We start from the raw sequence: 24,190 nt of genomic DNA, 5'->3' as shown, positions 1-24,190 counted from the left end.
CTGAGAAGTAGCTGAATAACATTTTTAAAGTGGACTTTTCCTTTCCAAAAACAGCGCCACTCTTGTCCACAGGTTGTGTGCGGTATTGCAGCTTAGATGATTGACTTCAATAGTTATGACCTGCACTACCAGATGCGACCGTTGGTCTTGTGTGGCGCTGTTTTTCTTATTTAACCAGCCATGTTTTTCTAATTCTCTACCGCCATTAATTCCATAGTACGGCTATAGTGCTTTCTAATTGTTACCGTTCTGATTTTTCCTCTTTGTATTCCAGTTTTCGTCCACAACGCACTACCGTTTATTGGCTTCGGCTTTTTGGATAACGCTATTATGATCGCTGCGGTAAGGGCTTTGTTTTCTTTTATTTCTCTTCTGAATCGTCACCTTTAGATGAATATTTGTAATATGTTTTCTTTTTCTTCACTTATTTTTATTTTATTTTTCAGTTTGTTGTTTGACTTTGTCCATCGTATTGAACAGATTTGTAGATGCTGGAAACTGTTAGCGTGGTGCGGTGTCCGGACCTTTACGTGGTGCGGTGTCCGGACCTTTACGTGGTGCGGTGTCCGGACCTTTACGTGGTGCGGTGTCCGGACCTTTACGTGGTGCGGTGTCCGGACCTTTACGTGGTGCGGTGTCCGGACCTTTACGTGGTGCGGTGTCCGGACCTTTACGTGGTGCGGTGTCCGGACCTTTACGTGGTGCGGTGTCCGGACCTTTACGTGGTGCGGTGTCCGGACCTTTACGTGGTGCGGTGTCCGGACCTTTACGTGGTGCGGTGTCCGGACCTTTACGTGGTGCGGTGTCCGGACCTTTACGTGGTGCGGTGTCCGGACCTTTACGTGGTGCGGTGTCCGGACCTTTACGTGGTGCGGTGTCCGGACCTTTACGTGGTGCGGTGTCCGGACCTTTACGTGGTGCGGTGTCCGGACCTTTACGTGGTGCGGTGTCCGGACCTTTACGTGGTGCGGTGTCCGGACCTTTACGTGGTGCGGTGTCCGGACCTTTACGTGGTGCGGTGTCCGGACCTTTACGTGGTGCGGTGTCCGGACCTTTACGTGGTGCGGTGTCCGGACCTTTACGTGGTGCGGTGTCCGGACCTTTACGTGGTGCGGTGTCCGGACCTTTACGTGGTGCGGTGTCCGGACCTTTACGTGGTGCGGTGTCCGGACCTTTACGTGGTGCGGTGTCCGGACCTTTACGTGGTGCGGTGTCCGGACCTTTACGTGGTGCGGTGTCCGGACCTTTACGTGGTGCGGTGTCCGGACCTTTACGTGGTGCGGTGTCCGGACCTTTACGTGGTGCGGTGTCCGGACCTTTACGTGGTGCGGTGTCCGGACCTTTACGTGGTGCGGTGTCCGGACCTTTACGTGGTGCGGTGTCCGGACCTTTACGTGGTGCGGTGTCCGGACCTTTACGTGGTGCGGTGTCCGGACCTTTACGTGGTGCGGTGTCCGGACCTTTACGTGGTGCGGTGTCCGGACCTTTACGTGGTGCGGTGTCCGGACCTTTACGTGGTGCGGTGTCCGGACCTTTACGTGGTGCGGTGTCCGGACCTTTACGTGGTGCGGTGTCCGGACCTTTACGTGGTGCGGTGTCCGGACCTTTACGTGGTGCGGTGTCCGGACCTTTACGTGGTGCGGTGTCCGGACCTTTACGTGGTGCGGTGTCCGGACCTTTACGTGGTGCGGTGTCCGGACCTTTACGTGGTGCGGTGTCCGGACCTTTACGTGGTGCGGTGTCCGGACCTTTACGTGGTGCGGTGTCCGGACCTTTACGTGGTGCGGTGTCCGGACCTTTACGTGGTGCGGTGTCCGGACCTTTACGTGGTGCGGTGTCCGGACCTTTACGTGGTGCGGTGTCCGGACCTTTACGTGGTGCGGTGTCCGGACCTTTACGTGGTGCGGTGTCCGGACCTTTACGTGGTGCGGTGTCCGGACCTTTACGTGGTGCGGTGTCCGGACCTTTACGTGGTGCGGTGTCCGGACCTTTACGTGGTGCGGTGTCCGGACCTTTACGTGGTGCGGTGTCCGGACCTTTACGTGGTGCGGTGTCCGGACCTTTACGTGGTGCGGTGTCCGGACCTTTACGTGGTGCGGTGTCCGGACCTTTACGTGGTGCGGTGTCCGGACCTTTACGTGGTGCGGTGTCCGGACCTTTACGTGGTGCGGTGTCCGGACCTTTACGTGGTGCGGTGTCCGGACCTTTACGTGGTGCGGTGTCCGGACCTTTACGTGGTGCGGTGTCCGGACCTTTACGTGGTGCGGTGTCCGGACCTTTACGTGGTGCGGTGTCCGGACCTTTACGTGGTGCGGTGTCCGGACCTTTACGTGGTGCGGTGTCCGGACCTTTACGTGGTGCGGTGTCCGGACCTTTACGTGGTGCGGTGTCCGGACCTTTACGTGGTGCGGTGTCCGGACCTTTACGTGGTGCGGTGTCCGGACCTTTACGTGGTGCGGTGTCCGGACCTTTACGTGGTGCGGTGTCCGGACCTTTACGTGGTGCGGTGTCCGGACCTTTACGTGGTGCGGTGTCCGGACCTTTACGTGGTGCGGTGTCCGGACCTTTACGTGGTGCGGTGTCCGGACCTTTACGTGGTGCGGTGTCCGGACCTTTACGTGGTGCGGTGTCCGGACCTTTACGTGGTGCGGTGTCCGGACCTTTACGTGGTGCGGTGTCCGGACCTTTACGTGGTGCGGTGTCCGGACCTTTACGTGGTGCGGTGTCCGGACCTTTACGTGGTGCGGTGTCCGGACCTTTACGTGGTGCGGTGTCCGGACCTTTACGTGGTGCGGTGTCCGGACCTTTACGTGGTGCGGTGTCCGGACCTTTACGTGGTGCGGTGTCCGGACCTTTACGTGGTGCGGTGTCCGGACCTTTACGTGGTGCGGTGTCCGGACCTTTACGTGGTGCGGTGTCCGGACCTTTACGTGGTGCGGTGTCCGGACCTTTACGTGGTGCGGTGTCCGGACCTTTACGTGGTGCGGTGTCCGGACCTTTACGTGGTGCGGTGTCCGGACCTTTACGTGGTGCGGTGTCCGGACCTTTACGTGGTGCGGTGTCCGGACCTTTACGTGGTGCGGTGTCCGGACCTTTACGTGGTGCGGTGTCCGGACCTTTACGTGGTGCGGTGTCCGGACCTTTACGTGGTGCGGTGTCCGGACCTTTAAATTTGCTTCTCTGTCACCATTGTGATGTACTTGCTGATGGTTTCCTGTTAGCAACATTGGCGAAACATTTTTAACCCTTTCAGTATCAGGTGATTTTTCATTTTTGCATCTTTCATTTTCTTATTTTTTTAAATATTTTACTATTTTTAAATTTTTCCATTAATATGACAATGTGAGGCCTCGTTTTATGCCAGCTAGTTCTAGTTTTGGATGACGCCATCTAATGTACTTAAAAATGGGGAAGAAAAACTTTACAGCGGTGAGTTATTGACAATATGCAATTCTGACTTTTGCTTGTGTTTTTAGTTTTAAGAGCATTCGTAAAAATGACTTAGCGACTCGACTTGTTAGGTCATTACCATTACTTAGATGCTTTATTCTTATTAACATTTTGGTCAACTTACTAGTTTGTTTTTTCATTTTTTTTTTTTTTGGGTGGGGGGGTGAGTGGGGTGTGGAGATTGACAGCGGCATCTAAATGGGTGTCAGTTTACTTTTAAATTAAGTACTATTTTTTGTTTTCTTAGTCTTTCCTTAGGGGCGTGGCTCGGAGGAATTATACAGAGCAGACTAAAGACACACCCTAGAACAGACCTGGGCAAAGTGCGGCCCACGGACCAAGACAGCTGTGGGGCTGGAAATGAGAGGTCTACGGGCCTCACCGTTTCCGCCCGCTCGCTGTCTCCATCTGCGGCTCTGCACTGCGCCACTGACCTTTTTGGTGGAGGTGGGGCACCCGTCCACTTCCTCCACCAATCAGCGTGTGAAACAGCTGACGCAATGACGTCATTGCATCGCGTCAGCTATGTACTCTGGAGAGTCAGTACACTGGAGGCAGGGAGAGAAGCAGAGCGCCGGGGAACGGGCCCTAGTTGAATGTGGTGTGTTTTTTTTTTTTTTTGTTTTTTTTTCTCGTGTGTATGGGCTGTTTGGGTGGGCATGGGCAGGCTATGGGGGGTGTGCCATGGTGCTGCACACATGGGGGAGGTGCCATGGTGCTGCACACATGGGGGAGGTGCCATGGTGCTGCACACATGGGGGAGGTGCCATGGTGCTGCACACATGGGGGAGGTGCCATGGTGCTGCGCACATGGGGGAGGTGCCATGGTGCTGCGCACATGGGGGAGGTGCCATGGTGCTGCGCACATGGGGGAGGTGCCATGGTGCTGCGCACATGGGGGAGGTGCCATGGTGCTGCGCACATGGGGGAGGTGCCATGGTGCTGCGCACATGGGGGAGGTGCCATGGTGCTGCGCACATGGGGGAGGTGCCATGGTGCTGCGCACATGGGGGAGGTGCCATGGTGCTGCGCACATGGGGGAGGTGCCATGGTGCTGCGCACATGGGGGAGGTGCCATGGTGCTGCGCACATGGGGGAGGTGCCATGGTGCTGCGCACATGGGGGAGGTGCCATGGTGCTGCGCACATGGGGGAGGTGCCATGGTGCTGCGCACATGGGGCTGCATATGACGGCGACATGCGGCACATGGGGAGACTTGTTGGGGCTCATGCAGTGTATATAGGGCGGGATGTATGCATGTATATGTGCATGTGTGTATATATATATATATATATATATATATATATATATATATTTACATCTACTGTATATATAATATATACCGCTACGTCATCAGAGGTTATTCACGCAATGCAACACTGTGAACGGAACTTGCCGACAGAGGGTAAGTATATCTCTATTTTCTATTATTTTTAACATTCTATCTTTTACTATTGAGGCTGCATAGGCAGCCTCAATAGTAAAAAGTTGGTCACACTTGTCAAAGGCTGCTTGACCAACCTGTCAATCACTTTTCCAAGCGATGCTTCAAATCCCTAAATCGGACTTTTCCCTCTCCGTGGGTGGCACTATAATAACACCGCGGCAGCAGGCGCGCTGTCCGGGTGTTATGTTTGACACCAATCTCTCCTTCACATCCCATATACAATCTCTTGCCCACTCTTGCCACTTACATCTAAAGATCATCTCTAGAATCCATCCCTTTTCTCACCATGGAAACAACAAAACCCTCAGTCGTCTTGATCCTCTCCCGCCTGGATTACTGCAACGCTCTATTAATTGGCCTCCCCGTTGACTATCCCCTCTCCAGTCCATACTTAATGCAGCAGCCAGGATCGTCCATCTGGCTAATCGGTACTCGGACACGTCCGCTCTTCGCCAGTCCTTACATTGGCTGCCCATTCATTATAGGATCCAATTTAAAGTACTTGTTCTCACCCACAAAACTCTCCACAGTGCAGCACCCCCTACACCTCCTCCCTCATTTCTGTCTATCGTCCTAACTGACCGCTGCGCTCTGCAAAAGACTTTCGACTAACCTCTGCACTAATCTGCACCTCCCACTCCCGACTCCAAGACTTCTCCTGCGATGCCCCAATCCTCTGGAATGCTCTACCCCAAGAATTAGGAGTATTCACAATTTGCATAGTTTTAGGCGCTCCCTCAAAACACATTTGTTCAGAGCGGCCTATCACGTTCACTAATGAAAGTCATTCTATGTGTAAGTGTGCGTGTGTACCCCGTTCACTATCTCCATCCATCCCTCACTCCCTCAAGATGGCTGGACCATCATTGTAAATACACCATTGTAAATACACACCTGTACTCTGTATCTCTCCCACCTCATTGTAGATTGTAAGCTCTCACGAGCAGGGTCGTCTTATTTTGCTTTAATTATTGTATTGTTAACGTTGTTACTTATGACTTGTGTTTTGAAACTGTTAAACTGTAAAGCGCTGCGGAATATGTTGGCGCTATATAAATAAAGATTATTATTATTATTAAATCGCTTGGAAAAGCGCACGCATTCTGCAAGCTAAAAACGCTTGTGTTTTGCGGGAAAATGCATGCAAATTCCACATGCGTTTTAGCAGCGGCGGGGAGTTGCGGAAATGCTGCGGACAATTCTGCAGCATTTCTTCAACGTTGGGCACATAGCCTAAGAGTTGTGCGCAGCGCGGAGAGTGTGCCGTCACGCCGCTACGTCTTCCATAGTTTCTTACTTTTTTTTAGTAACACAATTGACTTTCTCTCCTGGAAGGACAGACTCCAGGGAGGTCACGCTAGGACATGTCACACGTGAATAGCCTAGGCCTCCGGCCGAATCTTCTGATAGATGATACTTATGTCTTTTCACAGATGTCAGTGTGCTGGGAGTAAAGCCACATATTTATCATATAGTTCTGTGCCGGCATGAAATCACATTCTGCTTTTGTCTAGAACTAACGGGCTGAGGCCAAACCCTGAAAGCCATGACCATAGCATTATCCTCCTCCACCAAACTGTACAGATACCAGAAAGAGAAGTGTGATCCGTCAATGCACAGAACACGTTTCCTCCAGAGTCCAGTGGTGGCGGCTTTATACCACTCAATCCGATGCTCAGCATTGTGCTTGGTGATGTAAGGCTGCATGTAGCTGCACGCCCTTAAAGCTCCTGACGGGGGGTGCACGGTTTGTACTGATTTTAATACCAGAGGAGGTCTGGAGTCAGCAGAGCGGTGGTGACTTCTGCCCTCTGCTCCTCAGCACTCGGTCCCCCGCTCTGTAACATTACGGGGTCTCCACTTCGTGGCTGAGTTGCTGCGGTTCCTTCCACTTCGCAATATCACTCACACGTGATGGGAGAAGAAAGTTCATGGACGGCCTTCTTACCCCGGTGGCTTCTATTATAGGACCGCACAGGTATAAGTAATGGCTGTGGGCCGGAGGTTATATACTGGGGGCAGTGAGCTTGGATGTTATACGCCGGGTGTAAGATGCCATGTCACATACCCTTAGCATTATTCCCAAAAGCTTGGCTTTCCTTTGCAGACTTATAGAGAGAAAGTTCAGCAGTGGCTGATTAGCCCCCATTCTCGGGCTTTGTGGGGGTCCAACCATATTTGTCAGTGTGTTGAAGAACCCATTAATAATGCAGAGCAGTGAAAGTAAAGATTTCCCACAATAAGCACACATTCATATCCATAAGTGTCCACCTATGGAGACTTTGGCATCCTACGGGTCAATACAGGTATACGAAACACCTCTCTGTATGAATCTGGGCCGTAGTCATTTACTTTAATAATCGTATATTTTATTTTTTTTTAAATAATTGCAGATTTATTTTAAAGAATCTTTCAGGGTTTTTTCTTTTTTGCTTTTTCTTCTTAATACAACGTTTTAGCATGTTGTGATCATTGCGTGTGTTTCTTTTTACTACAATTTATAAATAGTAGTAATAATTAGAGATGAGCGAATCGATTGGCAGCACCATAGTCCAGTGTCCACATCCGTGTACTGTGGCTGCCGGCATTCCCGGCTTTCCTTTTGATCAGCTGGCCTGGTGCGTATCATGCTGCAGTGACTACATGATGCCAAGCCAGCTAATCAATAGAGCTGAACAGGTAGGAAGCAAATCACAGGACTCTCTCCTGGCAGCTACATAATACTGATGTGGTTGCTGGAGCAATATTAACGTGTTTATTAGCTGCATTAGAATTTACGCTGTAATTGTCGTTTCAGCAGAACCTGCAGCAGAATATCCGTGTCTTCCTCTAGCTCCTCCCCTCTCCATAGAATATCCGTGTCTTCCTCTAGCTCCTCCCCTCTCCATAGAATATCTGTCTTCCTCTAGCTGCTCCCCTCTCCATAGAATGTCCGTGTATTCCTCTAGCTCTTCCCCTCTCAATAGAATGTCCGTGTCTTTCTCTAGCTCCTCCCCTCTCCATAGAATGTCTGTCTTCCTCTAGCTCATCCCCTCTCCATAGAATGTCTGTCTTCCTCTAGCTCATCCCCTTTCTATAGAATGTCTGTCTTCCTCTAGCTCCTCCCCTTTCTATAGAATGTCTGTCTTCCTCTAGCTCCTCCCCACTCCATATAATGTCTGGCTTCCTCTAGCTCTTCCCCTCTCCATAGAAAATCCATGTATTCTCTAGCTCCTTCCCTCTATGTAGAATGTCCGTGTCTTCCTCTAGCTCCTCACCTCTCCGTAGAATGTCCGTGTCTTCCTCTTGTTCTTCCCCTCTCCATAGAATGTCCGTGTATTCTCTAGCTCCTCCCCTGTGCATAGAATGTCCGTCTCTTCCTCTAGCTCCTCCCCGTCCATAGAATGCCCATTTCTTCCTCTAGTTCCTCCTCTGTTCATAGAATGCCCATCTCTTCCTCTAGCTCCTCCCTTCTCCATAGAATGCCCGTCTCTTCTAGCTCCTCTCTTCTCCATAGATTGCCCGTCTCTTCCTCTAGCGCTGTCCCTTTCCATAGAATGTTATGAGCACCAACTGTCATCTCCTATCTCTGTAATGGGAAAATTTTGTTTTCACTGAATACAGCTTTTACCCCTGAATTGAGAACAATCAGTCCAGGAGGAGAAAGAAGCAGATTTCTCTGATAAGATATATTACAGAGTTCTTTATTTTCATGTCTGTACAGTTAGGTCCATATATATTTGGACAGAGACAACATTTCTAATTTTGGTTCAAGACATTACCACAATGAATTTTAAACAAAACAATTCAGATGCAGTTGAAGTTCAGACTTTCAGCTTTCATTTGAGGGTATCCACATTAAAATTGGATGAAGGGTTTAGGAGTTTCAGCATCTTAACATGTGCCACCCTGTTTTTAAAGGGACCAAAAGTAATTGGACAGATTAAATAATTGTAAATGAAATGTTCATTTCCTAGTACTTGGTTGAAAACCCTTTGTTGGCAATGACTGCCTGAAGTCTTGAACTCATGGCCATCACCAGACGCTGTGTTTCCTCCTTTTTGCTCTGCCAGGCCTTCACTGCGGTGGTTTTCAGTTGCTGTTTGTTTGTGGGCCTTTCTGTCTGAAGTTTAGTCTTTAACAAGTGAAATGCATGCTCAATTGGGTTGAGATCAGGTGACTGACTTGGCCATTCAAGAATATTCCACTTCTTTGCTTTAATAAACTCCTGGGTTGCTTTGGCTTTATGTTTTGGGTCATTGTCCATCTGTAGTATGACAGGACGACCAATCAGTTTGGCTGCATTTGGCTGGATCTGAGCACACAGTATGGCTCTGACTACCTCAGAATTCATTCGGCTGCTTCTGTCCTGTGTCACATCATCAATAAACACTAGTGACCCAGTGCCACTGGCAGCCATGCATGCCCAAGCCATCACACTGCCTCCGCCGTGTTTTACAGATGATGTGGTATGCTTTGGATCATGAGCTGTACCACGCCTTCACCATACTTTTCTCTTTCCATCATTCTGGTAGAGGTTGATCTTGGTTTCATCTGTCCAAAGAATGTTCTTCCAGAACTGTGCTGGCTTTTGTAGATGTTTTTTAGCAAAGTCCAGTCTAGCCTTTTGATTCTTGATGCTTATGAGTGGCTTGCACCGTGCAGTGAACCCTCTGTATTTACTTTCATGCAGTCTTCTCTTTATGGTAGATTTGGATATTGATACGCCTACCTCCTGGAGAGTGTTGGTCACTTGGTTGGCTGTTGTGAAGGGGTTTCTCTTCACCATGGAGATTATTCTGCGATCATCCACCACTGTTGTCTTCCGTGGGCGCCCAGGTCTTTTTGCATTGATGAGTTCACCAGTGCTTTCTTTCTTTCTCGGGATGTACCAAACTGTAGATTTTGCCACTCCTAATGTTGTAGCAATTTCTCAGATGGGTTTTTTCTGTTTTTGCAGCTTAAGGATGGCTTGTTTCACCTGCATGGAGAGCTCCTTTGACCGCATGTTTCCTTCACAGCAAAACCTTCCAAATGCAAGCACCACACCTCAAATCAACTCCAGGCCTTTTATCTGCTTAATTGAGAATGACATAACGAAGGGATTGCCCACACCTGTCCATGAAATATCCTTGGAGTCAATTGTCCAATTACTTTTGGTCCCTTTAAAAACAGGGTGGCACATGTTAAGGAGCTGAAACTCCTAAACCCTTCATCCAATTTTAATGTGGATACCCTCAAATGAAAGCTGAAAGTCTGAACTTCAACTGCATCTGAATTGTTTTGTTTAAAATTCATTGTGGTAATGTCTAGAACCAAAATTAGAAAAATGTTGTCTCTGTCCAAATATATATGGACCTAACTGTACATATTAGTGTATACGTGTGTGTGTGTGTATATGTGTGTGTGTGTGTATATATATTAGTGTATACGTGTGTTTATAGATATATACACGTTCACTACATGCTAGGTTTTCAGCTTGTGCCCGGCTCTCTGATGCTTGCTAACGTTGTCTTGGTATCTGTGGTAACAGGGTGGACTTGGGTATTAAAGTTTTTCCTTAGCTCAGTGTTAGGGTGCAGGAGGCCTCCCCTGAGGCCGGTTATTATACCGCTCTACCTGTCAATTATCTCTGCAGCATCTGTCTGTGTATATCTGTGTGCGGCGCTGATCAGCTGCCTCCTGACACGAGATGTTAATCCCTGTACTGAACATCCCAGTCGTCTCCTGCTAGTAAATGGTTAAATAACCACCCCCCATCGCCCTCCCTTTTAAATATGAATCCTTGTCTGTCAGGTTATTAAAGGGATATTCTACATATTTACAAAACAAAACTTCTGAGATTCTAAAACGCAAAAATAATCTCCCAGGACACTTCTTAAGGTCTCACGCGTTTCACGATCTCTGCTCGCTGCGGCTCTGAGGGGACCTTCATTGTTTAGTTCCTGGGCCGCAGAGGCGCAGGGAGCAGAGATTGTGAAAATGGTGATAACGCGGTAGATTGGAAAACAAATAAAGACCTTTTCTCTCTACAGCAATTAAATCCAAACAACCGACCTGGCAAAGAGGAAACCCAGTATTGGGAGACGTCCATGACCTCCAGACATCAGACAGTCTGTGAGCCTCACATTAGAGCTGAGAGCGCCCACATCAATCTCACGGTACCGGAGAGGGCGGCAAAATCCATCATCGTCCAAATACTAGTGGTTTTGTTAAAGGTTTTTCTCTTTTTTTTTTTTGTTTTTAGAACATGAAGAAAAAAAAAATCACCACTTGGAAACCAGCAAGCAGCCCTCTTTACTCTAAAAATCCTCAGCACCAACTGAATTCATTAGCTGCTTGATTGTGGACCCGACAAACATAAAAAGCAAAAAATTTATATATATATACGCAAGCAAAAAAGAATTTAGAACTCCCGTTGCCGCATGTATGACAAAATATTAAATAAAAATGTGGAGTGACTGATATCAGCGCGGATTATTGGATCCGTCACCAGGATCTTGTTTATGGTTTCTGTGTAAACATCATGGAACATATAAACGATTTTTTTCATTGATCAGAATGAATATTTATATTAACTGAAAAAGGTAGTTTTTTATATAAACGTCATCAGCTGTTTTGGAGCGCTGCAGAACCTCTGTAAAGGACGAAGTGTGTACTGTTTCGCTAATTATATATATATGTTTTGTGTTTTACTTGCAGGGAACACAGATAGAATTCCATATTGGAGCTCTCTTAGGAATTTCCACAATGGCAGGTGAGAGTCTGCACACCCGAAGAGGCTACAGGGCTCCTCCGCACGGGGGGGATTTTGGCGGAAGCCTAGTCTGTATGTGGGGTGGGGTAAGGACAAGGTATCGGAACCGCTCACCATTTCTTAGTTCCAGATTTGTCAGAATTTGTGGAATTTTTTTTATCATTTTCATTTAATTACCAGTTAGTTCGCTCATCTCCGAAATCGTAATTTCCATGAATTCGCCATTACTTCTGTAAAGTTGGTTTGGCAGTGCAGTTTCTGGAGGAGTGGCATGCTGGCACTTGTGGTGCCAGGTAAAACAGACGCTCTGCAGGTCATTTTTTAAATGGTATTTATTATTGTTAGGGCATGGATAGAGATTGTCCTCTACTTGCATAAAACCTCGCCATACAGAAATCACGTAAAGAACATTCTGCTCAGAAGTCACCCATACAGCTTCCACACTTGTTCAGATGACAGGGATCAGACATATTGAAATCCAACATGCCCAATCCTCCCTTCCACCCAGCAATCACCTGGCCTGCAAACAGCACAGCTCCTTAAAAGCTCAGTATATAATAAATTATTTTTTAATATACTTTTTTAAATGCATTAACGATTTCTCAGTCTCTACTTGCTGTCAATGAATAGAAACATTATTTAGATCTAGAGTTTATCATAAGTGACACCTGTGTCCCATATAAAGAGTCCTCTGTGAGTTTAGCAGCTCTGACTCCAGGCTTGGATCCATTATACTTGATACATTATGGCAAACTGTCACATTTTTTTTTTATTTCTGATGCATTTAAAGGGGTGGTCATGCGGTGCAAAAATCGTTACCATAGCTACCATATATAAGTAACATTCTCACTAATTAGTTCCTATTAGCAGAAGCCATGATCTCCTGAATGGTGGAGTGGGCACGCCATACCGGACATTTAGTCATTTTTCAGATTGCCTTCTCTTGGCATATGTGGTCCCAGCTATCGAGGATAATGAAGGGGGTTCGCACAAATCCAACCACTGCCACCAGTTAAGGGGATTCAACTCCGCTGGCTCCAATCATCAGGACAATTACACAATTGGTTGACAAGTTATGAATGAGGCCGCGTCTGCTTCCGCTACTAAGCCAGTTATTGAGGGACTCACAGTGAGCGTATGGTATATACACCTACCCTGGTATGGTCACTGCCAACTCCAAACTAACAGGGAAAAAATAAGAAAACACTACTATCTGCCATCACCAACCGTTTAGACAGGCCGATTGGACACCCGTTGCAGGTAGCGTATGGCTTTAGGGGTGCGGTTTACAGAGCAAGAGGAACGGAGCTATTACATCTTATATATTTAATCCGGAAAGGTAGCCAGTGTTTATTAAACATATACAAAGATGGTACATGATGGGAGCAAAATAATACGGTATATACCATCGCATGAAGAAAAAAGGAATAACAAAACTTACTAAACCTTATGTCATGGAACGGTCTCAGAGCTTAGTGGAGTGAATCTCTCCGATTGGGGAAAATCGAGCACATGCACAGTGAACTATGTTTTCCAATATGAACAATGACAGACACCCAAACTTTGATTTTTATTAGTTCAAGGCTACGCCCACATATCCCCCTTGATGAGCTCATATGGGGGCTGGTTGTGGGATGTGCTAGGTTGTCCACAATTCCATGAGATCCCCAACTTACACGATATCTTCTCCCCTGGAGGTCCCAGGCGGTAGATATTGTAGTCCTGTTTCTTATCTCGATTTTATCTGTATGTAGAGATGAAACATCGCATTTATAGCATCATCCATCAGGCCATTATTATGTTGGAGGTGTTAGACTGGCATATGGTTATGCGAGTGAAAGCATTTTGTCCGTCCCTTCGCTACGACGCCAAAAATATATCTCCCTTAAATATTGGATGGATGCAAAACCACAATATTCATCACTGACCACTGGTTCCAAAACGTCTAAGAAGATTCTTTGATCTGAGGAAGCCTTATCCATGGGGAAGGTACTTCCCCATCTCTGCGTAAACAGATACTAGTCTTGTGGTCTTCTTCCCAGCAAATCTCCCTGTTGTAATTATCTAGTCACTGCAGGAGGCCCCTACTTTAATGAAGGTTGGAGTGTTGGCTTGCTTTCTCTTTCCGAGTTTTAATTAGTTTTTCTCTTCCCAGCTATAATTAATCCCATATGTTTAATGTTCTACTTTAATACTTTAAGGGAGTTTGTAGTGTTAGTTCTTTCTCTCTTCTCTTATGTTTAGTGGGAGGGGGACACGTCTCCTCCCTTCAGAAGTCTATAAATTTTCATTTTTCTCTGACACTGGCATTCAACCTTCCCCCATTCCCATGCTTGTTTAGTCCTGTGTAATATACCATCCTGCCTGTTTTATCCACATGACCATTGATCATATGAAACTTTTGCCTCGTTGTGTTTGGGTCCAGTTACGGGACAGAACATACAGCCCTGATCCTGCGTCACCACTTTATGACGGGCTACAACTTCCAAGATTATGCGGGTGATCGAGGAGGCGTCTTTACTAACGGAAACTCATTAGCAAACTCTATACTTTTATTTTATAAAGGCAATGATCAAATCTTTTTGCATCTCTTTAATGTTCAAAAGATTACCTAGAATGCCAAACTTTCATCTCTGGGCTGTTTGGGACCCGAGGGAGGCGGTAAAATTGCCAAGTGTCCCAGATAGATCTGCCTCTTCTGTGATCTTCTGGTGGGGTGTATGGGGACATCATTAGATCTGCAGGTTCCATCCAGCTTGACCCAGAGTCCATCAAGTGTTCTCGCTGTGTAGATCCGAGTGTGACCGTTCGGTGCTAAGCTCTGGGGCTTTTATAAGAAAGTGCAGCTATTTCTGGAAAGGTGAGGGGTGACCTCTTTTTTTCGAGTTGATAATGACTTCCTGCGCCGACACCCCTGGGGACGCCGAGCAGCGAGAGCGCTGGATGGGGTCATAAATGAGTCATGATTTGATCTCGTCTCTGACTCTCGGGCGACTGCAGTTTCTAGGTCGGTAAAATGCTATGATGACTTTTTACAAGATCGTGTAGGACAGGACATAATAAGATAATATACTGAGAATGAGGCTTATTACATTCCCAGAATGGGGAGATGTAGTATTTCATGCTGACCAGTCAGATAAATGGCCGACTATGCAATGCAAGGATGGTTCTGGGTTCTCCCAACTATCTCATTGCTTATAGTGGAGGATCCCGTAATACTTTCAAATTTCAGCACTAATTAATTTTTTTAATACACACATTTATAGTGATCAGAGTTATTCTTTACTGACACCGAGCTCCAGATCTGCATGGACTCAACATATTGATGCAGCCACCACTAGAGGGAGCTCACCACATACACTAGACTGAGTTACCTGCGGCGCTGACGTCTCGTCAGCAGCTCTATCCATGTGGACAGCACAATCTCCTTAGAGCTGCTGAGCTCAAGACAGTCAATCGGTGAGCTCAGCAGCTAAGATCTAGAGCAGGGTACTGCTTTCTAGTAAGTGTCTCTCCTCTGTGCTGCATTCACAGCCACACTGCTCAGTGCTGCTCTATATTGTTCTCTATGTTGCTTCTGTTTCTGTACCCAGTAGCTCAGAGACAACTGAATATAAAAAAGTTGAGCCTGCTGAGAGGAAAACTGGTGAAAAATGCAGGATGCAATTCATCTAATGACCAGAAAGAGTCTCACTTGGAAGATTGTTGAATTGTATAAATGTGTTATTTCCAATATAATCTTTTTTTTTTTTTTTTTTTTGATGTGCAGCTGCTGCTCTAGGAAACCTGGTGTCGGATCTTGCCGGTCTTGGGTAAGTTCCTTAAGACTCCGTTGAATCTACAATTTCTTTGTCTGCTATTTAATTGTGTTCTAGCCAATAAGGTAGCCATAAACCTGAAATCTCTCTGATGGTGACTTATCTCCTGAGGAAACTCAGGATTGGACATGTTGAACTCCAACATGCCCAGTCCTTCTAATATCTACCATCAGATGAGATTCAGAACACATTCCAACAAAATAAAAAGTTGTCCGGTCCCAATGTAAGCAATCGATTGACATCTAGTGAGTATGGGCACCATAATGTAGAAGAAAGAGGGGCAATCGGAGATTTACCAGAGAAGGCTAATTTCAGCCAGAGGCGTAACTTGAAGCTTGTTGCTCCCAATGCAAAAATCTGGAACAGGGGCAGCATTTATAATGGCCGCTGTCACTTTGAACCTTCTCCGGCACCAGGGCCAGTGGCGTAACTAGAGTCCAATGGGCCCCGATGCAAAATTAGGATCTAAGCCCAATTTTCATGTTGTTCAGATGTATGGGCCCTTGCCGCGTTCTAGATCTAAAGTATTGGCACTGTTCGAAAAATCATGTGATGCTTCTCTAATTTGTGTAATTAGCAGCACCTGTAACTTACCTGTGGCACCTAACAGGTGTTGGCAATAACTAAATCCCACTTGCAGCCAGTTGACATGGATTAAAGTTGACTCAACCTCTGTCCTGTGTCCTTGTGTGTACCACATTGAGCCTGGAGAAAAGAAAGAAGACCAAAGAACTGTCTGAGGACTTGAGAAACCAAATTGTGAGGAAGCGTGAGCAATCTCAAGGCTACAAGTCCATCTCCAAAGACCTGAATGTTCCTGTGTCTACCGTGCGCAGTGTCATCAAGAAGTGTAAAGCCCATGGCACTGTGGCTAACCTCCCTAGATGTGGACGGAAAAGAAAAATTGACAAGAGATTTCAACGCAAGATTGTGCGGATGTTGGATAAAGAACCTCGACTAACATCTAAACAAGTTCAAGCTGCCCTGCAGTCCGAGGGTACAACAGTGTCAACCCATACTATCTGTCGGCGTCTGAATTAAAAGGGACTGTATGGTAGGAGACCCAGGAAGACCCCACTTCTTACCTCGAGACATAAAAAAACCAGGCTGGAGTTTGCCAAAACTTACCTGAAAAAGCCTAAAACGTTTTGGAAGATTGTTCTCTGGGCAGAGGAGACAAAAGTAGAGCTTTTTGGGTAAAGGCATCAACATAGAGTTTACAGGAGAAAAGAACACGGTCCCTTCAGTCAAACATGGTGGAGGTTCCCTGATGTTTTGGGGTTGCTTTGCTGCCTCTGGCACTGGACTGCTTGACCGTATGCATGGCATTATGAAGTCAGAAGACTACCAACAAATTTTGCAGCATAATGTAGGGCCCACTGTGAGAAAGCTGGGTCTCCCTCAGAGGTCATGGGTCTTCCAGCAGGACAATGACCCAAAACACACTTCAAAAAGCACTAGAAAATGGTTTGAGAGAAAGCACTGGAGACTTCTAAGGTGGCCAGCAATGAGTCCAGACCTGAATCCCATAGAACACCTGTGGAGAGATCTAAAAATGGCAGTTTGGAGAAGGCACACTTCAAATATCAGGGACCTGGAGCAGTTTGCCAAAGAAGAATGGTCTAAAATTCCAGCAGAGCATTGTAAGAAACTCATTGATGGTTACCGGAAGCGGTTGGTCGCAGTTATTTTGGCTAAAGATTGTGCAACCAAGTATTAGGCTGAGGGTGCCTATACTTTTGTCTGGACCATTTTTGGAGTTTTGTGTGAAATGATCAATGTTTTGATTTTTGCTTCATTCTCTTTTGTATTTTTTTCATTTAAGACAAATTAAATGAAGATAATACCAAAGAATTTGGGTCGCATCCTGTAAGAAATGTCCCCCATCCTGGATCGCATCCTGTAAGAAATGTCCCCCATCCTGGATCGCATCCTGTAAGAAATGTCCCCCATCCTGGGTTCCTATTATAATGTCCCCATCCAGGGTCCCTTCCTGTTATAATGTCCCCATCCTGGGCTACTCCCTATTGTAATTTCCCCCATCCTGGGTCGCATCCTGTAAATGTCCCCCATCCTGGGTTCCTATTATAATATCCCCCATCCTGGATCTCATCCTCTAAGTATGTCTCCCATTTTGGGCTGCATCCTGCAAGAAATGTCCCCCATCCTGGGCTCCTAATATAATGTCCCCCATCCTGGGTCCCTTCCTATTATAATGTCGTCATCCTCGGTCCCTTCCTATTATAATGTCCCCATCCTGGGTCCCTTCCTATTATAATATCCCCATCATGGGCTACTCCCTATTGTAAAGTCCCCCACCCTGGGCCGCATCCTGTAAGAAATGTCTCCCACCCTGGGCTGCATCCTGTAAGAAATGTCCCCTATCCTGGGTCGCATCCTGTAAGAAATGTCCCCCATCTTGGGTTCCTATTATGTCCCCATCCAGGGTCCCTTCCTGTTATAATGTCCCCATCATGGGCTACTCCCTATTGTAATATCCCCCACCCTGAGCCGCATCCTGTAAGAAATATTCCTCACCCTGCTCTGCATCCTGTAAGAAATGTCCCCCACCCTGGGTCGCATCCTGTAAGAAATGTCCCCCATCCTGGGCCCCTTCCTATTATAATGTCTCCCATCCTGGGCCCCTTCCTATTATAATGTCCCCCATCCTGGGCCCCTTCCTATTATAATGTCCCCCATCCTGGGCCCCTTCCTATTATAATGTCCCCCATCCTGGGCCGCAGCTTGTAATAATGTCCACTATTCTACTGCTTATTCCAACACACAAACAAAATAAACGATTCCTCTTACATGCTCCTCTCTCAAACAGTGGCGTCCACCATAGCCGGTAGAGATGCTGGCAGCTGACTTGGCGGCCCAGCTGCTGGCATTGCTTGTCTTTGCTGCCATGCGCAGGCTGTGACGGGCACGCGGACATCAGCTGCAGGCCTCTGGTTGGCCAGTGGCTTGTATTGCAGTGCAGGGATTTGTTAGGTCTCTGCTCCGCAGTACATGTCAGCTCAGTGATCGTCCAGCTGAAATAGGCGCTCGTCTCGGTGGTCCGTCCTCCCGCCTGTGCCACCCTCTGTGACCACCATTGTTACACCCCTGACCAGAGCCAAGGTACTAGCGTGCCCTCTCCACATCCTACAGGTAGGATCAGCTTTGCTCGTAGTTGTACTTTGTCACCAAACATTAATTTCTCGGCTCAGATGTAGCTATAATCTGAGTTTGGTTTTCAGAGGCGGGTGCAAACAATGGACCGGAGCCAAACGAAAATGGCTTTTCACTTATCCGATGATCATGTCACAAACAAGGGAACTTTGCTCCGTCCATATCTAACATTAACCCACCCTTTATCATCCACGCTGCGATCCCGACCCCCAGCTGCTGTCCGCCGCCTCTACTTCCATTCCTCACAGTTCACACATGACAGCTGTAGAAGCCTCGTCACTCTTCTGTCACATTTCCATTCTATTCATTTAGAAGCCTACAGAACTCATAATCCCGCGCCTGTTACAGGAATGCTAATGAAGCAATTGCATAAACTTTCCTATTTCTTGTTCTGACCAATTAAAGCTGGTTTCTAGACCTGACTCATTGACTTCTATGGGAGAGTGTTGTGGTCACGCTGTTATCTGTGCAGAGAAGGGAGGGAGGTGAGCTGTGACATCACCTATTATGAATGGAGGATCCTGTGTTATCTACTGTATATAGAGGTGTTTTCAGTCATTGTACAGGAGGAAGTGAGCTGTGACATCACCTATTGTGAATGGTGGATCCTGTGTTATCTACTGTATATAGAGGTGTTTTCAGTCATTGTACAGGAGGAAGTGAGCTGTGACATCACCTATTGTGAATGGTGGATCCTGTGTTATCTACTGTATATAGAGGTGTTTTCAGGCATTGTACAGGAGGAGGAGGAGAGCTGTGACATCACCTATTGTGAATGGTGGATCCTGTGTTATCTACTGTATATAGAGGTGTTTTCAGGCATTGTACAGGAGGAGGAGGAGAGCTGTGACATCACCTATTGTGAATGGTGGATCCTGTGTTATCTACTGTATATAGAGGTGTTTTCAGGCATTGTACAGGAGGAGGAGGTGAGCTGTGACATCACCTATTGTGAATGGTGGATCCTGTGTTATCTACTGTATATAGAGGTGTTTTCAGTCATTGTACAGGAGGAAGTGAGCTGTGACATCACCTATTGTGAATGGTGGATCCTGTGTTATCTACTGTATATAGAGGTGTTTTCAGGCATTGTACAGGAGGAGGAGGTGAGCTGTGACATCACCTGCTGTGAATGAGGAATACTGACTGTGTTATCTGTATAGAGATGTTATCGGTCATTATAATCCTTTCTGTGCCGATAATGAAATGACTGCTGAGATGTGATTACTACAGAACAGGAGCTTTCCGCTTATTAAGATGCTCCGTTTCAAAAACCACCTAATATTTTTAATCCTGTTTAACCTAAAAGCCCCTTTCTGTGAATTGAAATGGGGACATGAGAATTGTAGATATAACGTTAAGCTTCTTATATTATCAGCTGATTATTACTGTTAGTGAGCTTCCTTTTCTTGTCATTGCATATTATTGTACTGTGTGTCTTAGGCCTGTTTCACACTTCCGTTTTTTCTGTCAGTTAAAATCAGCCAAAATAGCGGAAAACTGATCCGCAGGCGGACTGACAGAAACGGGGATCGGCGGATGTAAAAATTTAACCGCGCCTCGGGAAAAGGAGAGAGATTTGTCAATTTTGTCCAGCAGTCAGACAGAAACACGGGTTAAATCGGCAAATAGCGGATCCGGACACGAAAAAAGTTACATGCTCCGTCCGGTCCGCTGAGCGGACGCCAAAATCATGGCGGATCCGTACAAAAAACGGATCAAACGGACGACCATCCGTCAAGATCCGCCGATAATGCACGTCTATGAGGAAAAAAAACTGAACCGCCAAGAAAAATGGCGGATCCGTTTTTTTTTCCAAATCGGCGGGTCTTGACTGATGGTCACAAACGGAAGTGTGAAACAGGCCTTATATGGAAGATTTTATGTTTGATCTTTAACACCTATGTTTCCTATAGGCTGGCGGGTTACGTGGAAGCAATATCTTCTCGGTTGGGTTTACCGATTCCAGATTTAACACCCAAACAAGCCGATATGTGGCAGACACGTGTTAGTGCACACATGGTACGTTGCTTCCTATGTTCCACCTTATTTATCTACCTGTATGGTGTCAGATATATATATATTATATTATATTATATTTTATTAATACAGGACTATGGGAATCTATGAGCAGGTATTTGCTATTTTATCTGAGAGCAGCATGGTGTAGGGGCAGAGATCCTGATTCCATCGATGTATTACTGGGCTGCTTGGTGCAGTGTTGATAGAATCCCTGTTTTCTCTCTTGTAGATGTAGCAGTGGTCAGAATACTGAGCTCTGTATAACCCCGCCCACTCCACTGATTGGAAGCGTGCCTACTTTGTACACAGGACGCTTCCAATCAGTGTTGGGGGTGGGGTTATACATTAGCTGGACTGCCTGGCATGAGACACCTTGTCCTGCCCTGATAATCTACTGCTGATAAAACACTGATTGTATTGAAACTGCCTCAAGCAGCTTAGCCAGTGACCCTTGACTGGAACCAGGGTCTCTGCCCCAACATCATGCTGCTCTCAGATAAAAAAGCAAAATCTGCTGACAGATTCCCTTTAAAGGGTTATTCCCAGAATCAAAAACTTATTTCCTATTTATTGGCGACTCATACTTGACCACCACTCTGTTCATTGTCTTATCGGCTTGGCGGAAATAGCTCGGCACTGTACTAGCCTTTCACCTGCATTACCGAGATCTGATCTTCGTTCTCAGACCCCAAGCGATCAGCCAGGGACCCTCTATTCTGTGAATAAAGGATAATGTTGATTCTAGGAATAACCCTTTAATCGTGTTATTTCCACCTGCAGTAAACTGTGTGAGAAATGACCAAAATCCCCCATATATATAGATTCAACAATCCCAAAGTTAGCCAATGAAAAATAACCCCTCCTCCCTGTCCAAGTGGTGCTAATAACAAGGTGTAGCCAAACGGGGCTTAAAACATAGGCTAAAGCTTATAAATGGCCGTGTGCTCCTGCTCTAAAGCATCTGACTATCTAACTCCTGATGATCCGATTAGGAGAAACGCGTTGAGGTTTTCTTCATCAACTACTAACCTTGAGTACCTTCACTGTTATCAATATGATTTATTAATTTTTTCCATATGAGCCACAAATTGACCGTTGGATTAAAATGTACCTTAATTTAACATTTTGCTACCCTATCTGGTATAAGATTAGCCACATTAGGGACTGAAGGGATAGCCGTCGTGGAGCGGGGGCGCCATTCCGCTGTCCAGTAGGGTGCCAACCTCTGCTGACAGGAAGGTTTCAGGCACAGGGAACAGTATAGTCAGGTACTCATCTGTTTGCACATGTCACTTTGTCTTGTGTTTCTAGCACTTTTTTGCACTTTTTCTATTGTTGCCTATGAATCTACCTACGCCGGCAACAACTATATTCTCCTTTCCTGGTCAAATGAGTGACTGCTTGCTGCACAAGTCCAGGGTCATTTAGGAGTATCGGGGTCAGCCACCGTGTAGCGGGGGCGCCAATCTCGACTTTTTTTAGGGTGCCAACCTCCGCTGGTAGGTAGAAATGATCAGGGCCCCAGTGTAGGGCTATTATAGGTGACACGGTTAGTTGTTGGTTTTCTGTGTGGTTGTCTTGTTTTTGAATAAAGGTTGTATCTAATAATCTGTATATTTGTATAAGTAAGTCTCCTCCCAATTGTACAATTGATTTCTGAGCTTACTTTGGTATTTGATTTAGATTCTAGGAATAACCCTTAAATCAATGTTATTTCCCCTGCTGTAAGCTGAAGTTTACACACTGCCTGCGACGCGCGTGCGTCTGCACAGGGCACGGTCTGTAGCCTCTCCTGTGCCTTGGACCTGAATTGAAGTCATTTTTAGCTTCAAGAGATTATTGATATTGACTGTAAGTTATTTTTTGTTTTCCTTCCTCTTTAGGGAAAAGCAATAGGAGTCGCCATTGGCTGCATTTTGGGAATGTTCCCCCTCTTGTTTTTCAATTGGGACGACGAGGAGAAATCTGAAAAAAAGAAAAAGTGATGCTGTTTTCGAAAACTCATACCTCAGCCACGTATGCAGAGATACTTAGAGGACACTTATATCTGGGAACAATCCGATGTTCAGCATGACCCGACCCCACCGATTCTTGGCTTCCATGTACTCGGAATGCATGACGGAATCATCGGACTTGTCTACTACGCACAAAGACACATTCACTATTTACCTTCCTTCTGGTTTGGAATAAATTGGAACTTTTACTTCAAGAATCTTGGTCGTCTTTGTTGACCGTTGCCGAAAACTGGAGAAATTCTCGGGTGTCCAATTTCTGTTGGACCTCATGTATCAAAATTTGTTTTTTTTTTTGTGGTGAAGATTCTGGATATCGATTGCTAGATTTTGTTGAAACCCCCCCCCCCCCCCCCCAAAAAAAAAAAAAAAAAACTATTTCGACACTTGAGGCCCATAATAATTCCCATATAATACCGCAATCTGGTCTTAAGCCGAATGTTGCAATATCCTAATAGAGGTTCTTACTATATAAAACTGATACAGCAATGACTTTCTTTTTTTTTTCTTTTTTTTTGCATGTTTTTTTTATAGTGTTTCTTTCACATGGGCATGCCTTACATGGGACTGATCTACATATTATATATATTTTTTTTTAGGAAGGATAAGACGTTGCTTTTTTTTTTGTTTAAAAAAATATTATTTTTTTTTCTCCTAAAAATGAAGAAAAAAAATTATTTAATGTTTACCAGCCAGTTTTATTGAAGACGGGGAAAATGTAGCAGAATTAAATACACGGGTATAGTGACAGTGATTTTTGTAGGTGGTCGTACAATGGATGGGGGAGGTGAAGGAGCTTTTGATTCAGCCCTTTTTCAGATTTTTTTTCTTGAATGTACCTTTTATTCTTGTGATTGGTTGCACTTACCATCCTTGCAGCTAACGCTAACCAATCACAAGAAAGGGGTGGAGCTGACAACTGCTGATTGGATTATGGTAGTTTAGAGAGTAGTCAATTTTTTTTTTATTTTTTCAGATGGATGCTATAAGTTTGTCTTCCCAGGCTTTGCAGAACACAGATTTGCGTGAACATATGTAAGTTATATATAAAACTATCGGGACTCATTAAAGCCTCAAACGAACAACGTTTTCCTGTTTCTAACCATTTATGCTGTAATGTTATAGGTGGGGAATTATTTTTTTTTGTTAACTGCTTTATTAGTTTGCTCATTTTTATGAAGAATTGTATATATTAACAGTTGTCTGATAAAATATATAAATTAGACCTTATACTTGCAACTTGTCCTCTCTGTATTTTCAATTAATTCCACAACCTGAGGATTATTTTCCATCCTTTAATGGAGATTTGAGGAGGCTACAATTTTATTTTTATTTCTTTTTTTTTTGCAGCTAGTAGTTCTCACTGCCAAATTGTGTGAGCTAAAGTGCATTTTTTAAGGCTTTTTTCAGTCATGTACACCTTACCAAGTAATGTGATGATAATCCTGTTGTTCCCAATACCAAATATGCATTTTTATTTTTTTTTATTTTTAGTTTTTTTTTGTATGCTTTTTTTCCTTTATTCTTATTT

The 24,190-nt window shown here is 45.7% G+C and overlaps 1 protein-coding gene across 1 annotated transcript in view; it reads left to right on the top strand.

Moving 5' to 3' along the window:
- Positions 1-23,889, top strand: part of TMEM65 (transmembrane protein 65) — a 53,874-nt gene extending 29,985 nt beyond the window's left edge. The window contains exons 4-8 of the mRNA XM_073590301.1: positions 275-342; positions 11,579-11,633; positions 15,403-15,445; positions 20,542-20,647; positions 22,531-23,889. Of these exons, the coding sequence (XP_073446402.1) occupies positions 275-342; positions 11,579-11,633; positions 15,403-15,445; positions 20,542-20,647; positions 22,531-22,632 (374 nt within the window). The 3' untranslated portion in view covers positions 22,633-23,889. The remainder of the gene's footprint in view (positions 1-274; positions 343-11,578; positions 11,634-15,402; positions 15,446-20,541; positions 20,648-22,530) is intronic.
- The last annotated feature ends 301 nt before the right edge of the window (positions 23,890-24,190 follow it).

The sequence above is a fragment of the Dendrobates tinctorius genome, unplaced genomic scaffold (genome assembly GCF_039654945.1).
Source record: "Dendrobates tinctorius isolate UK_male_01 unplaced genomic scaffold, ASM3965494v1 ptg000116l, whole genome shotgun sequence".
NCBI classification, from domain to species: domain Eukaryota; kingdom Metazoa; phylum Chordata; class Amphibia; order Anura; family Dendrobatidae; genus Dendrobates; species Dendrobates tinctorius.
Note: the sequence above shows the minus strand (reverse complement) of the source record. Positions and strands in the feature narration are given on the sequence as shown.